Source organism: Typha latifolia, chromosome 5 (genome assembly GCF_019914945.1).
Source record: "Typha latifolia isolate L0001 chromosome 5, TyphaL0001v2, whole genome shotgun sequence".
Taxonomy (NCBI): domain Eukaryota; kingdom Viridiplantae; phylum Streptophyta; class Magnoliopsida; order Poales; family Typhaceae; genus Typha; species Typha latifolia.
The window spans coordinates 16,689,266-16,706,078 of NC_133090.1; the positions used below are offsets into that span (position 1 = coordinate 16,689,266).

The 16,813-nt window shown below is 36.9% G+C and overlaps 3 protein-coding genes across 15 annotated transcripts; 1 reads left to right on the plus strand and 2 right to left on the minus strand.

The window, feature by feature from the left end:
* Positions 1-221: 221 nt before the first annotated feature.
* LOC140788647 (zinc finger protein GAI-ASSOCIATED FACTOR 1-like) lies at positions 222-5,668 on the minus strand. Of its 6 annotated transcripts, XR_012109049.1 has the most exons (6): positions 5,073-5,328; positions 4,578-4,974; positions 3,434-4,290; positions 2,394-2,543; positions 775-1,184; positions 222-613 (listed from the first exon to the last, which is right to left on the minus strand). XR_012109049.1 is itself a non-coding variant. In XM_073137996.1 (4 exons), exons 1-3 carry the CDS (start codon positions 5,188-5,190, stop codon positions 3,483-3,485), a joined length of 1,323 nt encoding a protein of 440 aa, XP_072994097.1. In that variant the 5' UTR covers positions 5,191-5,328; the 3' UTR covers positions 681-1,184; positions 3,434-3,482. The 6 variants fall into 6 exon arrangements, 2 of the variants coding, with proteins under 2 accessions (XP_072994097.1, XP_072994096.1); XR_012109052.1 differs by lacking the exon at positions 222-613 and having other exon boundaries at positions 681-1,184; positions 5,073-5,341; XR_012109050.1 differs by lacking the exon at positions 222-613 and having other exon boundaries at positions 681-1,184; positions 2,394-2,461.
* Positions 5,669-9,237: 3,569 nt separating this feature from the next.
* Positions 9,238-13,513, minus strand: LOC140788648 (uncharacterized). Of its 3 annotated transcripts, none has more exons than XM_073137999.1 (11): positions 13,038-13,453; positions 12,623-12,717; positions 12,402-12,469; positions 12,268-12,311; positions 11,973-12,050; positions 11,720-11,873; positions 11,010-11,162; positions 10,798-10,908; positions 10,397-10,462; positions 10,163-10,311; positions 9,238-9,645 (listed from the first exon to the last, which is right to left on the minus strand). In XM_073137999.1, exons 1-10 carry the CDS (start codon positions 13,349-13,351, stop codon positions 10,204-10,206), a joined length of 1,191 nt encoding a protein of 396 aa, XP_072994100.1. In that variant the 5' UTR covers positions 13,352-13,453; the 3' UTR covers positions 9,238-9,645; positions 10,163-10,203. The 3 variants fall into 3 exon arrangements, with proteins under 3 accessions (XP_072994100.1, XP_072994101.1, XP_072994099.1); XM_073138000.1 differs by lacking the exon at positions 9,238-9,645 and adding an exon at positions 9,938-10,030; XM_073137998.1 differs by lacking the exon at positions 9,238-9,645 and having other exon boundaries at positions 9,938-10,311; positions 13,038-13,513.
* A 522-nt stretch (positions 13,514-14,035) lies between these two features.
* Positions 14,036-15,483, plus strand: LOC140788963 (uncharacterized). 6 transcript variants are annotated; one of them, XM_073138520.1, is made up of 3 exons: positions 14,036-14,088; positions 14,328-14,547; positions 14,990-15,483. In XM_073138520.1, exons 2-3 carry the CDS (start codon positions 14,340-14,342, stop codon positions 15,148-15,150), a joined length of 369 nt encoding a protein of 122 aa, XP_072994621.1. In that variant the 5' UTR covers positions 14,036-14,088; positions 14,328-14,339; the 3' UTR covers positions 15,151-15,483. The 6 variants fall into 6 exon arrangements, with proteins under 6 accessions (XP_072994621.1, XP_072994618.1, XP_072994620.1 ...); XM_073138517.1 differs by having other exon boundaries at positions 14,048-14,088; positions 14,313-14,547; XM_073138519.1 differs by having other exon boundaries at positions 14,088-14,200.
* Positions 15,484-16,813: the final 1,330 nt, after the last annotated feature.

Sequence of the window (16,813 nt, forward strand, 5' to 3'; positions counted from 1 at the left end):
ATTATAGTGTTTGATTATAAACTATTATCATGGTCTAATTATTAAAGTAGAGATATTTTAATAAACGACTAAAATATTTTTTGTAATGTATGAATAAAATGTCAATGTGATTGAAATGATAGTTGATTAAAGTGATGTTTTCTTTTTGAAGATATAATAGTAATTAGATTTTGTTAGTAAATATAAAGTATTGGATGGAAGAGGAGATGAGAAAGTAAGTATTAATTAACTAGCATGGAGATAAATTGCTGTTTGGTTGGTGTACTAAGATAAACCTCTCTATTCTGGAATAAGTTAAATACTTGTTCCACAACCAAACCGGGTTACATATCTTATGAATCAATGAATTTATTATCGGATAACTGCGTATCAAAGTCATGTCCTCTCTTCTTATCATCTACTTGTTCTAGCTCTTATGCATGGCCATACTACATGTCCATGCTTAGTCTTATCCACGTCGCATGTCTTTTTATCTGATCAACTACTACCGTACAAGATATCCAATTAGTTTGTACTCGTCCTCATAATGATATCCATCCACGCGCCCTCGTAATACTGATGACGACCATGCAGCGTTCTACGTGCGGGTTACTTACTACTTACTCATCATCCTCTTCAATCCAGGGTGGAGAGACATGGAAGGAGAAGAAGGAAGACCATGGGCACAACCATGGGAGATGTATCAAGGTAAGCAGGTAATTAAACTTCTATATCAACGCAATGATAATATTAGGACCACTTAATACATAAAAGAAAATTACATCATATACTTACTTTGAACCTCTTTTATTCCTTGTTTAGAAAACATTGAGAAAGACCCGTCTCCTCTTTGATGATGACTTTGCCCTTGCTGTTGACTTTTTTTATACAGAGATTTGAAATTCGAGAGCTAGCAGTGATTGCAGTCCGACAAAGCTTTTGGAGAGTCAAAACATCCACAGCTCTAATTCCCCATCACCAATACGCGTAGAAGGCTTTACAGCTCGGATGAAGTAGAATCTCTCCCCCTTATAACCCCACACAAGAAGAATGGCATAAATAATTGGCTAAAAGCCTTAGCAGCCTTTCCATGTAAGCTCGTCAGGAGGAGATAGGATTAGGTAGCATGAGACAAAACAAAAAGGGGTGGGTCCCTCTGACCAGAGAGAATCCTAGGCTCCTTTTATTCCTCAAATATAAGGTCACTGCATCAAAGATAAATTTACATTGGTATTCATTGCAGCAATTCATGCTATAAATTGATGGGCTTAAACCTATTATTTCCTTGTACGTACACATAAATATATATATATATATCTTAACCTGAGGAAATTAATTTTTAAGTTTTTAGAAAGGTCTTAAATGTGAAAAAAAATTACATTCTTAAACAAGCAGCAACATTCTTGTTAAACTTTCCTTGTCCAAAGGCCCCCATCCCCACCAAGGGAATATTCAAGAGTTGGGAATTGGATAGTGCTAGCTAGCAAGGCTTTTGAAATTGGAGACATGTTAGGTCTACAAGGCCTGGACCAAATCCTCCTTTTAACACTATGCCAACAGTACTATGTGTCTATCCAAGTTGGAATTTCTAATTGTCTATTTTCTCTCTTATCATAGATCAACGAATTACTATTGCATATATAGCTTGATTAATACCCACCACTTTAACTTGTATCATATTAATGCATCTAGGAAATGCTATTTTAGGTACATTATTGTTGTGTCCCTCTCCCTCAGCATTATTGTTTGCTTGAAAGCATTGCATCCTAACGGTAGTCAATTCCGAGCTAAGATAGTAACTGCTCATTTTAGTCTAACGAATTTTAGACCCTTCTGGTGTGAACTCATGAATTTTGTATCCAGAATTGGGTTGACCATTTGCACCTTGTGATTCATCTCTCAGTCCACTTCCTCATCTACAATCCCTTGTCAATGTTGCCATGCATTGTTGTGTCCCTATGATCCAATACATAACAAAAAGGCTTTTGAATAGGAGCCAGGATTTTGACCATTATTAGTTGCTGACATATCTTCCATCTACTTACTTAGGTTGAATACAAGCACAGCAACAATAGGTTAAATTTATCTAGATTTCTCTCTCTTCTCTCATTAACTTCTGAATGCATTTCGTGGTCCTGCTCCTTTTCAGATCCCTATACAAAGACTCCTTTCACAGTCTGTTTGATCACTATTTGTAGTAAGGACCAGCAGGCCATACCAATGAACACCTCAAATGTTGATCATAGAGTATATAAGTTATATTAATACTAAGTAATCTGAACAAAAAGGAAGACTATCATAAAGCTAAACTCTCTAAAACTTAAAAGAAACCATATTATAAACATTAAATCGATAGAGAATTGAATACAAAAAGATTTGAAGAGCTTTAAGGGATGTGATGGAGTAAGTCCTACCTAGAAAATACCTAAAAGAAGTCCAGGAATGCAAGTAATCTCCTCCAGGATACACATTGGACATCTATCTGCATGTGGGAATGACTCAAAGCTTTCTTAAAGCTTTTTGTAGATTGCAACTTGAACCTCAACCATGATTTTATTTTTCAGCTATAAATGGAGACGAAATTATACAAAGGAAAGCAAAAACTCAATTGGCATCAGTAATAATTTCTTCAACAAATCATGCTTGGGAGGAATAAAGAACATAAACATTAGATGTTGTATTTCTCTATTATAGCAGCTGGATTTTTATAGTAGATAATGAATAACATTCCAATTGCAACAAAAACGATGAAACATTTAGATTATAGTTGTTGCACTATATCCCAGATAAATGGTTCCAAGTTAAAGACAAGATTGCTTCATCTAAATAAACGAGACTAGTATATTTCTTAGAATAAATGTGAATACAAGAAGACCATATTTTATTTAACCAAGAATTAAAAACATACCATCATTAAATAATTTCCAGTTATTAATTTAGGCAATTGGAAGATTAGTGTCAGTAGCTTATGTATTAAATAGTGGAGCAAGAAGCTAGACAAATTAATTTACGGATTCATCTCATATGATTTGAAAATAAGAAACTGGGAATGGATAATGATCTCAACAGCACACCATTTTATAGCAAGCTAAGACAAAGTAAGAATTAATTAAGCATAAGAAAACACTAATATTAACCTAAAACCCTTCTGAGTTAAGTAGCTTGAAGGATAATTTGAGCTAGCTATTATTGACTTTATGACATAAAAAAATCCTAGATTCAACCAAAAGAAAGTTGCCAGATTATTAGAATATACAAGTGCCAATAAAATTTATTTGCAATTTATTGCTACTCTACATATAAATTATTGGAGGTGTGGAAAGATACTACCGTCCCTTCTGGAGAGAGAGAGAGAGAGAGAGAGAGAGAGAGAGAGAGAGAGAGAGGCACAATGAACAATGAACCTCTTTTTGGTTTTTGTATAAGAAGTCCAAAAAGGAAAGGCCATTCATACCTGTTGCCATGGAGTAAAGCACCCATGGAACAGTAGTTCCTCCTTTTGTTTAAGGCTGGTCACAGGTAGAAGGATTCATGCAAGAATCCAACCCTGCCATGTTAAGAATCTCCCTGTGTGAGAAGGCTCTTAGACCCAAGAAATCTCTTGTCAAATCATCACCCCCACCTCCTCTCTCCTCATTCCTCCCATGGCTTCTTGTCATGTTCCCTACTCCATTCACCTCCCCTTCCAGTGACCTTTCAATACGAGAAGCAGAAGAGAGAGATGACACCATCATGTCCTGGAATCCAAGGCCACTCCCACCACCAACCTCATGATCTGAACTCAATCCTAACCCAAACCCACCAGTAGCACTTGAGCTAGTATGAGCTCCTACCATCTGGCTATGGTATGGTGCCCTACTCATAGTTGCACCCATCAGAGCTGCCTTCTGGAGCAATGCAGTGGCTGACAAGTGGGAAGAGGCATGTGGAGACTGGCCGTGCTCTAGTGGTGGGAAGTGGTCAGGGTTCAACCTTGTGGAGTAGATGGAGAGAAGAGACATGTCTGCGTGGTTGAGAGAGGTGGATATTGGAGGGACTTCTGGTTTCATGGACAAGTACTGCTGCTGCTGCTGCTGCTCTTGAAGGCCATGGCTGTTGCTTGTGTTGTTGGTGGTATTATTAGTAGCCTCAGTAGTGGTCACCAAGTTAGAGTACTGTGGTTGTAAGGAGAAGTCATGTGATTGTGTGGGCTGAGAGAAGGGGAGAGGATTTAGGTTTCCAATAGCTGCTGCTTCTGACATAGTAGTAGTCTTTGCACTCTCTTCTGCCAATGCATCACAGAAAGCTCTGTGGGTGATAAAGCTGTCCCTCCTGCATCACCCAGCAAAGACAACACAATGAACAACAGCAGCAGCAGAAGAAGAAGAAGAAGAAAACTTGAAGCATATACAAATACTAAAAAAAAAAAGAGTAAAGCAGCAGCAAAAAGGAGAGGATATGAGGATATCCCTCTCAAAAAGCTCACAACAGTCCAAAAGGATAATAAAAAGGAAACTTAAATACTTTATCTGCAGTCACATGGTGTATTTGTTGTTTGTTCTCAAGCTTCTTCTTTAAATTTGAAATTTGTGGGAAGATGTTTTAAGATAAATTATTACCTTGAGAAAAGAGTTCCACAATCACACCTATACTCCCTTGTGCCACAAATCTTGGTGTGGGCTTTCCAATCAGATTGGACAGCATACTTCTTGGAGCACTTGTCACACTTCCACTTCTTCTCCCCATGCTTCCTCGAGAAGTGCTTCTTGATCCCAGTGAGGTCTCCAAGTGCTCTAGAGGGCTCATGGTGCACACAAGACACCTCTGGGCAGATGTATACCTTCTTCCTCACCTCCTTGTTTGTCCTCTGCTTCAGCTTCCATGGCAGGTTGTGGCCCCTCCTGTGGAGCTGCAGGTTCTGATCCCTCTGAAAACCTTTGTTGCAGATCTCACACACAAACCTATTGGTTGCCATGAGAGTCTTAGGGGAAAGTGCTATCACTTCTGCATCTGGGTCTGTGTTCCAAAACCAAAAATTAAACAAACCAAAATAACAACGAACTTTAGATATAGAAAAAAAATTATAATAAGAGAAATTTAACATTTCTTGGGACCTGGGTTCCCTGGGAGGCTCCTCTTCTTCTTAGCTGGAACTGGATTTGGAGAGGCAAAAGAGGCTTGCTGGTTTGAGGAGAGAGTGGAAATACCAGATGCTGAAGTGAGGTTAGACATGCTCTCTCTCTCTCTCTCTCTCTCTCTCTCTCTCTCTCTCTCTCTCTCTTCCACAACTTGGTGGTGTTGAATTCCCAACCCCTTCCACAAGACTACTAATGAATGGAACAAAGGGGAGAAACTGATGGAAAAGAACCAAACTATATCAAAAGCTTGACTCTGGAAGCACTACCTAACAACACCATGCATCTATCATGATGGGAGCCCACAATTCTACTCAAAGGTTAATACAAGAACACACAGTTTGATCATCTCACCGCAGATAAGTGGAAAGTAAAAAAAAAAGTTGTATCTCAAGTTGAAACCCAAAAAGACTAGCAGCAAGTGGAACTACTTCAAAACCTACAGCAACTAGTTATGAGACAAGTGCCTTTCCATTCTCCATAGGTTCAACCTGAGACCCATATGAGAAGGTAAAGAAAAGAAGAGAACAAAAGAAGAACCGAATGGCAATAGAGCTCACATCACCAGTGAGGATAAAAGAAGCCAACCAAGACAAAATAGGATAAAATAACATAGCATTTATAAGTAAAAAAAAAAAGGAAAGGAAAAGGATGAGAGAGAGAGAGAGAGCTGTCTGTGGATGAGGGAAGCTAGCAAGTGTGCAATTGTCCACTCATATTCAATACCCACACTATCTCTCATGTTGCACTTTCTGTCTTTTCCTCTGTTCTATATCATATTTGGAAATTTACATTTCTCCCCTCTCTCTCTCTCTCTCTCTCTCTCGTTTTACAAGGGGTATCTAATCCAAGCTACTGTAATGTCTACAAAGAGACAACTTTAATGCTCCGAGTTGGTAAATAGTATAATGAGTTCGTACACTGTGATGAAGCTGTTGTTTAATTGAAGGTGACTCTGTCCTGCAAGGGGTAAATTGAAAAAGAAAAAGAACAGTTACAGAAAAGAAAAGGGGAGGTGAATTCTTGAGAGGGAGAAATGGCAAAAAGATATCACTTCTGCTACTCAGCTTTCCACAATCATGTCTTCATAGACATGATTGGTTCATTGATTGAACTCAACATCTGACGTGTTCATGCTCTTCTTTTTGAAGCCAATTTGAAAAGGTGTTAATTTTTTTTTATTCATTTATCTTCTTTTCTTCGCCAACCCAAAAATAAAATATATATACACAGGCGATGGCCAGAGTGTTAGATTTCACCTGTTCTTTAATATAGTTTGCATACCAACTCTTGTATACAAATACTACTCCATTGTATTGAATAATTGAATGCCTTTTCTTTCTTCCTTCTTCTCATTGTTTACTTTTATTTAAAGTTGATTACGACGTGGATTGTGCAACTACATTGCGCAGTTGTTCTCAATCCCAATCTCAATCGATAATTCTATTTAGAATATGTCACATCTAAGGGCCCCGTTTATTTTGCTATCCCATAATAATAGTATAAGCTTGAAGAGTAGAATAAGATTTTATCTGATTGGTAATTGGTCATTCAACTACAATGAGTTTTTTTAGGATAAGCATATGGTCGGTTTGATTGCTCTACTTATCCAAGGATAAAGTAGTACGACCGAATAACTTTGTTTATCCCAAAGTACTCTCGGGATATCAAATAGTACTACATGGAAAATGCTTTTGATAGGATAAATTTTACAGCTCTTATAATAATTTGATACAGATCATTATTAAAGGCTGGCAATAGCAAATAGCAATAGAATAATAGGAGGAGGTGATAATAAGATTAAAATTTAGAGTAGATTAGAGGAAGGCAGGCAGGCATAGAATAGAAACATAATGGGTAAAGAAGTAGTAAGAAACTGGAGAAGGATTGCAGCTTTTTGAAGCCATCATGTTGTTGATGACAGTTTGTGGGGGCTGCGAGAGATTAAAATAAAGTTTGGGTTTTAATAGTTTAGAATTGCATCTGTGACTGTCTGTCATCTTCTGCTGTTATTCTACCGCCGAGTAGGATATGGACAAAACAGCAGACAAGCTCATCCAACTCATCAAAATCCATTGAAATATACGCATATAATCAATTTTTTTCTTTTAAAAGTTTTATAATTGTTGCCAGTTTTTTTATTTATAAATGTTAATTGTTGCCGGTTCTTGACAGGAAGGAAGGGATGAGATTCTAATGCAGTCTGATTCAGTGTAGAGTGTAGTACATCAGATGCGTGTCAAACTGCCAATGCATACCATTGATTGTCATTTCAAATTCTAAGATTCTTTGTTTTCCTTTTTTTTTTCTTTTTTCTAGCACAAATTTGGACCGTACAACAACTCGGTTGAACAGACCCATGCTCTCGAGGAAAAATAAAATAAAATAAAAGCAGTATTAGATAATTCTAGGCTTTTAGTTTCAAGTGAAAGTATTTGTTTTTTAATTTTTTTTTTTTAACTGTGCATTGATCAATGCATTAATCTTCAACGTTATGTTATAAATTTGATATACAAATAGGAGGGTAGATAGGGTGTCTATCCTAGGACACAAGCTCACACTTGGTTAAACACAACGACAATAAAGTGAAGTATCATATAAATGACAAGCAAAGCAAATTTTCAAGCACAACTAAGATGATTGCCAACTTGATCATCATTGGCACCACTATAGAAGAAGCGCAGCAAATGAGCCAAAAGATCTTTAACAAACTCAATAAAAGCAAACACAATTATAAAATGGCCAAAGCCTTGTGGTTTCAATAAAACCACATAAAAGTAGGACATGCAATGCCTATAAACCCATTGCCAAATATCGACAATAAGGAAAGAAAAAGAAAAGAGGTGGGTGAAGAAACCCAGCCTTCAAACCCACTCTTACTTAGACCCAACACCACCACTATCGCATCTGGCACTGAAGGAAGAGCCATGGCGAGAAGGAAGGAATAAAACTAACCACTAAGGGCAGGCCTGACGACAAGGAAGTGTAAGAAACCCATAGAAATTTGCTGAAGATGAGGCAGAGGAAGTAGATGGAAAGGGAGAGGACAACATTTATTTGACTCAGAGTACAGATTTAGATTTGGGTAAACTTTTCAACAAAAATAAAAGACTATGATACGAATTTAGATACTAATAAAAACTCGGATACATATAGTTGGATATAATTTTTGAATACGAATACAGATATCAAATATTTGTTTACCCGCATTTATTTGAAAACCGAGGAAACAACTACAGGCTACAGCTCGAAAGAGGGAAGGAGAGTTCAGTATGCGGTCAACGTAAAATGTAGTGACCATACTATGAATAGTTTTGACCCCTAAACGCTGTTTTAGTACATTGTGAACCTTATTTCTACTGCTGCAGGAGATATGTATTCCTTTTTGGCCATAATCCGGCCGTCGAATTGACACAATAAATACATCGGTGCAAATACGACGCTCAAAGATAAGATATAATATTAGATTTCAACATACAGTTTCGATAATGTGACAATTTAACATGTAATTATTTACGAACATTAAATTATGAGCTTATGAGAGAGAAAAGTTAACACATATATATATATATATATATAAGCGTATTACTGTGAAAATGGATTACCTGTGTATTTACCTTATGAGGAAATTAAATTATAAAAAAAAATTTACATAATTATCACTGAAAATTTTCAAAATATCATAATTACCATAATTTTCTCTAAAATATTCAGAATTGACACTAAAATTCTCTGATTCTTTTAGAATTACCAGTATGATTAATTTTCAATAGTTCCTAAAAATTATCATTACAGTTTATAAATATATATATAAAATGACTAAAATATCTTTTTTAAAAGTTTAGAGTGTAAAACGTTTATCACCAATTTTTATTTCACATAAAATAGGATATATTTTTCACCCATGATATTATGTATAATGTTAGGATAGCTTTTAAACAAACTTTCATAATTTATGCAAACGTAATATAGTCTTATTTGGATAAGGTGTGTTTTAATCATGATTAGTTAGATTTAACTAACGAAATATTATTTTTCAAAGCTGGCTGACAATTATATAAAAATCCCTAAATTATATTGCGTGCCTTATTGTAAGATACGTATTCTTTTTCTGCCTTTAACACATGTTTAATGCAAAGAAACATAAACAATGTCAATCATATTTGGTTTATATACTGTTCATGAACAATAATGGGAGCTAAACATAATATGCCAAAGTCCAATTAAAAGACAAAAGAGTAATTACTCAGAAAAGAAAAAAAAAATTCTAAAAGACAATGAGAGGACTAAAACCGCCGTTGACAACTTCACTTGGTTCATGAAACAAGAAGGGAAGCTAAACCATAGCAATCAGTAGACATATTTAACAAGAAATGGTGTTCAGATATAAGATAGAGGAGACATCTGAGAAAGGTAAAACTAGGTATGGCAAAAAAGGGTTAAAAAGTGAGTGATGTACCTGAAGACAAAAAAAAGCCTTTGTTTTACTCCATGGAGTTCAAAGAGTAGCTTTTGCCCGAGTTTTCTCTCAATCAAATAGAAAAAGATATCCCTGAGGAATGAAGCTAACAATCATTCTAATTCATGGAAAAGCTAAACTGCAAGCCTAGAAGTAATTTATCAGATTAAGAGGAACAGGAATTTACTCATAATAAAATAATAGTATTGCAAGGACATAAGAAAAACAAATCTTAGCAATGCGAGGAAACTAAGTGGCCGCCTGTGAGGATGCAGTTTCACTCTCCACAAATTTAAAGTCAGGACAACTTATCATAACCAAGGATAAGTTATATCATGAAACCACCATCTCAAACTATAAAACAACCAAGTAAAGCACAGGTCCCTTGCAAATCGAATTTCACATTGAGGATGTTTATTCAAACAAGAAATCACAACCAAGGGGCAGGGTGGCTGCATACTTTCGCCACATGCTGCCGCTGATAAGATTAAAAAAGGGGCCAAGCATGGGTTTCTTTTGGTACAAAGAACAGTCAATAATTAACAAACAGAATGGAGAGAACAACCCAAACTGGGGAAAAGAAAAAAATAAATAAATGAAAAACACCCACCTATCAAAGTATACATGTTAAAACAACAATGTTAGTCAACTTCATGGAGCTTCTTCACCTCCTGTTAGCACTGAGCAAAGCCAACCCGAGGCCGAGGCTTGGATGTCAGACTCCACATGTAATTGCAAATTTAGAGGAGTGACAGATATCTGTAAAGCATCAAGAGAAAAATATTCAGCTGGCTAGAAGCATAAAAAACCAGGGAGGAGGCAGGGAAAGGATGGGAGAGCTTACAAAGCCGTCCTGCAAAGCTCTAAAGTCATGATCCTCATCTAAATTTTCATGCTCCTTTTCAAGAAACTACAGATCAAAAGAAAAGGGGGGAAAAATGAAGTCCAGACAATCAAAATCTAATTGATGCGTAAAATGTAAACAGAAGAATTCAAAATAACTTCATAAACTTGATTCCATAAGAGGAAGCTTTAAAAGACAACATAGTGAATTGACACCATCAGTCAATGTGTATATTCTCAAAGGAAAAAACAGAGCCCTATACAAGTTATAGGTCATATATGCATTATTGAATAAAAAACCTAAATATGACCTATAAATTCTTGATCAGCTTTCCCTCACAGCAAAGCCTACTAACATACTAATGTATCATTTAAATCAACAAGTTTGAAATAGAAAAGTACCTCTAGACGAAAGAATTTCTTCACCACTTCTCGAGTCTCTTGTTTTCCAGCTGCTGCAACTGATTCAATTTCAACAATTTTCTTTTGAGCATTAATACGACGTGCTGCTCCCTGAAAAGAAAATTTCAACTTCAGAACTGAACTGCTTATGAAAGCTCAATAACCTAACTTAAAAAGTGCATACAAGCCATAGAGTATGGTAGGATACTAACAGCTGCAGATGCATCCCGACCAAGCTGTGCAAGCTGAACACCTAGGCTTTGATGCATAGACATGAACTGACCAGCAGAAGGATGCCTGTTTGCTGATACAGCTTGCCAGCATGGAGCAGATCTCCACAGGCTCTGTCTGGTCAACTTGAAGCCCTGCCAAAGAGGATAAAAATATCTAAATCAACGATAAAACTAAATTGGCTAATTAAGATAACACAAAAGGAGGATCAAGAGATTTGCACATTTCATGGAGAGATGTCATGCTAAGTTAATAAACCCATAGGAATACAAGCATCGCTTGTCAGACCAATACTAAGCAATCCAAGATAGCTATGCGCCCAACATTAACCAACTTTCAACATTATGACAATTCTTTTTTTTTTTAAAAAAAACTCAGAGGAAAACTAATTATGTAGCTTTAGGGCCTGGTGCTATCATTGTTTGGCAAAACATACTATTTCTATGATATCTACAGATGTGATACATATGTGAAAAGCCTATATCCATGCCCTCTTGAATGAGTGGTTACACTTACTGTCCTGATGACCGAATATTCTTACACGCAAAAGGATGCATCACATGAAGAAAAAGAAGAGTAATGTCATAAAATTTGCTGACAAAAAACACAGTCAAATCACTAATTCACACAATGATGAAAACACTAAGTTCCTAGATTTAGAACTCAATGAATCTATAATGAAGATGCAAACCTTATTTGATGAAGGGGAGCAAGGAATTCCAATGTTCAGCAAACAGCTTTTAGGGAAAAGTCCTTTTTCAATATCCCTAATTGCTGCATGTATTAATGGTATACAAGCATTGACTGCATCCTCAAAATTGCTTTCTTGGCTTTCATCCTTCTTCCTAGTTAAAAATTAATAGTTTCCACCATCAATAAATATCAGCAAACAAGGAAAGATTACGAGAATTGACCAATTCAATGGGATGACCAGTATGATTTACCAATTCAAAGAGATTGTCAGTGAAGGTACGCCATGCATTAAAGCCTCTCTAGCACCAGCTATAGCCCCCGAATAGAAGCTATATAATATACATGAAGATGAGAAGGTGCAGATTTGAATAACAACACAAAAGACAACACAATTTAACTTCAAGATATTTTAAGCCAAATATGAATTAAGCATGCATATTAATAAGAGCGCAGAATATTTAGCACCTCCGATCATCTAAATAAAAGGCGAAACATAGTTAATAGACTAAAGCCATGAACACGACGGTAAGATTACTGAGCACATACATCTGACGACCACAATTTGCTCCCTTGTTTACTCCACTGATGACCTGAAGCCAAGATTAAAGAATTGTAGATTACAAAAATAGAATGTAGTAATTAACTTCAACCTCTATAGTAATTCGAGGCCAAGAACATACCAGAGCTGGCCTGGACCAAGAAAACAATGCCCCAGATAACGCTAATGAAACGCAATCAGCAGGAGTTCCTGTTTATACAAAAGAATTTGTAACAGCCATCAATAAGAAGAACCATTTTGGCTAGATAAAGTCGGCTTATAAGTACAGACAACAGAAGATAAATATGAATGAGAGAAACAAGCATGACAAATAAAACCTACAGACAGCAAAATGAATCTTACCAGACACCTCAAAAGCTCTAGCACCAGCAATCTCTGCAGAGGTCACTGCAACGGTCTGATAAGCTGTCACGGAATGACCAGAAGTAGACTTGTTCCTTTCAATTAAAACATTAAATGAGAAATAACCACTAATATCCTATAAAATCGTTAAGCATAACTCAAACTACAATGAATCACAACATAAATAAGCAACAAATCCCACACGAAAAGGAGGGAAGAAGGCAAGGGGACAAACTCAAACTTCAACCCTTCTCCGCAGAATCAAACAGAAGAAACTCAGATCACAAAGCCCATTGTCCAGCAGTAGAAAGAAACCAAGATCCCAGACTTCGATTAACAACATAACAGAAGACGAAAATAAGAAAACTAATACAAGTAAATGGAAGATTTTTCCATTAAAGAGAAGAGCCCTCACGATTCGGGAGCGCAAACGTTGACATCGCACTGCCCACCGCGGACAAGGGCCTCGACAAGCGAGGTCAGCCCCGGCGATCCTATCCCATCGCCATTGGTGACAAGAACTACGGGCTTCTTGGAGTCGGGCTCAGTGGAGTCAGCGGAGGAAGAGGAAACCTGGGCGTCCTCCTCCTCTAATGGCTTAGGATCGCCGGCTTCCTCCTTCTCATCTGCTTCCGCGCCGCCTCTTCTTCCGATCAAGACGCTTTGGAGATTGGCGACGAGGGAAGGGGGCAATTTCTTGCTCTCTTTCGAATCCGAACTCGTCGTCATCACAGGTAAAATCACAAAGGAATGCGAAGGAGGAGAAGAGGAGAGGAAGCAACCGCGAGAGAGAATAATAAAGAGGAGAGGAAGAGAGTCAAGAGAGATTTAGTATAAGATTGATTTATTTTATGTTTATTTTTATTCAGCTGATGGATTTCTTTCACCCAAGCGATTAACTTTGTAACCATTATTAATAGAGAAAAGGGGAAGGGGGGGGGTAGGATAATTACATTTAACACCCTATGTTTTGCTTAATTCGATCTCTCTGTCTAACAAAGGAGTGGAGTAATGATTGTGTTAGTCAATTCAATGATCACGTCGAACTAAGTAATGGTTTCTCAAAGCATGGCAACTTAGATTGCTAAGAGACTTAGACTTTCTTTGAATGGGCCAAACCTTGATCTTATAATATAATTATATTGGCATTGGGTCCCAACCATGTCAGCAAATACCACTCACAATTTGAGGACGTGCTTCCCTCTCTCTATCTCAAAATTATTAAAATAGATACCGATTAATCTCCAAGGACAAGGAGTAGGTTAGTGAGTTAATGGGCTGCGGATTATATTACCTCGAAGGCCGAATAGTGAGTGATCCATTATGCTCTAATTGGGCCTTATCGGGCCCGTACTTAAACTTTTGTTTGCGTTAATTTAAAAAACAAATCAAATCTCTATTTACTAGTTAGATCCCCTCTTTGGTAATTGCCACTCTCTCGCTACTAGAAAACGAATCGGAACAAGGTAAGCTTATCCTCATCCAGAACTATTTCTTTCTCCATCGCTTTCCAATAGAATTAGAATCCCATACTACTCTTTCTTCGAATGATCTCCGTCTTTTTCTCAATATCTCATGGTAATAATCGTTATTGGGGTTTTCAAAGAACGATTACATGAGGGTGGTAGATTTCCGTTTCTTTTTCATACTTTCTTCAAATCTTCATTTCCGATAGACTAGATTTCTTCAGTTGTTTGTCTGTCAGATAGCGAAGTGAATGAGGGCGAAAGAAGAAACTGAAGCAATTATGAATCAGGAGCAAACTCATGATAGGGAGACTCATGGTAGGAGTGATGACATTGATGAGAGCACACCAACCGATCAAGTAAAAGCCCCAAACGTATTTGAAAGAGCCAAGGAAGAGATCGATGCTCTTGTCGAGACTTTCCACTCAAAGAAAGAGCACAATCATGAAAAGAAAGATGGTAATTTTCTCTGTTCTAATGAAATTTTAAAGCGTATTCCAATTTTTACAGTGATCCATCTTGTCCATTCTTATTGTTCTGCTCAGTGTTCTTCTTTACTCTCTAGTAAATGTATGAGAGTTGTGTGTGCTTAGGTAGTAGAACTTTGTAACATCAAGTTTGGCACTTACTAATGAGAATACAATAGGTTGCTAGTCTTAGTTTTCATCTACAAGCTCGTTCCAGTTTCAATTCCCTTGCAACATATTGGAAAACTTGCATGGCCTAGGTCTCTAATTCTAATTTCATTTTTTTTACATGTTACTATAGATGATCTGCAATCAGGTTCTGAATATTTTGGTAGTGCCTTTTTTTTTTTCATGAGATGGTAGTCTGACCATCTTCCTTATTAGTTTATGGTTTTTCCAATCCTTTATTTGACTGCTTATGGATTGCATTGCAGAGGAGAAGATCCATGAGAGGGAAACTCATGGCACAAGCAATGACATCGATGAGAATACACCTGTTGACAAAGTTAAAGGTCCAAATATGTTTGAAAGAGCCAAGGAAGAGATCGAAGCCCTTGTGGAAACGATTCATCCGAAAAAAGGGCCTGATCATTAGCCATAGTCAAAGAGATAATGGAATTTCAGGGATTTTCTGCAAGGAATTTTTAACAGCTTCTGCTCCGTCATGAATGGGAAGAGATTAATTTCTGATGGAATTACTTGCTATTTATGGAATGAATTTGTTGTCTGATTGCAAAACATTTTGTCTTACGAGACTCACTGGGACTCAGATTGTTACTCTATTATAGATGAAAAGACTCCGATGTATAAAATACTAACAGTTAATATTGCTTTGCTAGAACTGTACTCTCTTTCTTGACTTGTTGATCTCTGTATGTGATTTTCTTCGCATCGAAATTTAAGCAGTTATTGCTCTTTATGTTGGAAATTGCCAGTGTTGTTTGTTAATTCATGCAATTGCCATGGCACAAGGTATATCTCCAAGTTTTGCATGGCAGCTTTTGCAGGATCAGCAATTCTTTGTGAAGTATATGATTTTTTTTATGCACATGAAAATGTAGGAGTCTGACTTGCAAATATGTCTAGAGAGTAACTAATACTTATGTGGTTATATGCAAAGTTGCAAAAAATGTAACAGGTAAGATTCTATGGTGTTGAAATACATTTCAAAATTGTGATGTCAAAGAACTAGATTAACGAATCAAAGCAAAGATGTTCTTCTTGCTAGCTCTCTAGCTTCTTACAGAACTCTAGTCCTCCTTGGGGTTTCCCAGGAAATCCTGCTTCCGCGCAAGCTGTGTCGCACTCCGTCGTGCATTGCTCCTGGGTTGCGATGACGAGAGGAATGCAACTCTTCATGCACTCACAGAAGCAGTTTTGATGAACCTCGAGTTCTGCAGAGGAGAGAATCAAAATTAGGAAGACAAAGGCTATTGCTACCCTCCTGTGAACCATTTCTCGTCTTGTGGTGCCTTCTCCCTTGTCTTAGATTTAGGTGCTGTATTTACCTTAATGTTAGAGTTCGATTTATAGGGAAGTTAAGAGGATGGAAGGTTGGTTTCTGCTAAGTTTGGAAACTCATTCCTGCCTCAGAGCTATATAAGGATGTACTTTTTTACTAGCTAATCCTAAAAAAAAAAGGTTGGGGTTGTTGAAATAGTCAGTTGGGTTTATCCTCTCTCTCTCTCTCTGTCCAACTATATTAGACCATAATTAGATACATACAAATCTCAGAAACAGTTTGGCATGCGGATGTCATCAAGGTATAATAAGAACTAAGAAGTATTAGTTGAATGAGGTCTTTTGCAACTCAATTGGCATAATATGAAAGCTAACTATATTCTTGTTTCAGTTTTATCTTTCCTTTTGATTATGGAGTTTCGATTTTCGGTTACATTTTTTTTTGGATGAAATTTTCAGTTCCATTTAATCTATATTTCCACAATAAACTAGATCTGACCCAATATTTTACCTTGAAAAGTTGATCTTCTCTCTACCATCTCCCTGTTATCATGGCTGTTCCTAAGTTCAATCATCAAAGTTCTCTCTATATATACACTAAGCTTTTCAATAAGCTGGACAAGCAGGCAAGCACACGGCAGCACAAAACTGAGACAATACCACCAGAATCTGAGCTGAGTTCTAGCACAAAGGGTGACCATAAATTAGTATGCCGTTTTCTCCTTAAAAAGGTGTCTAATATTGAATCAATTAAGCAACAGTGAGGCCCCAATAACCTCCATATCACATAGTATGGA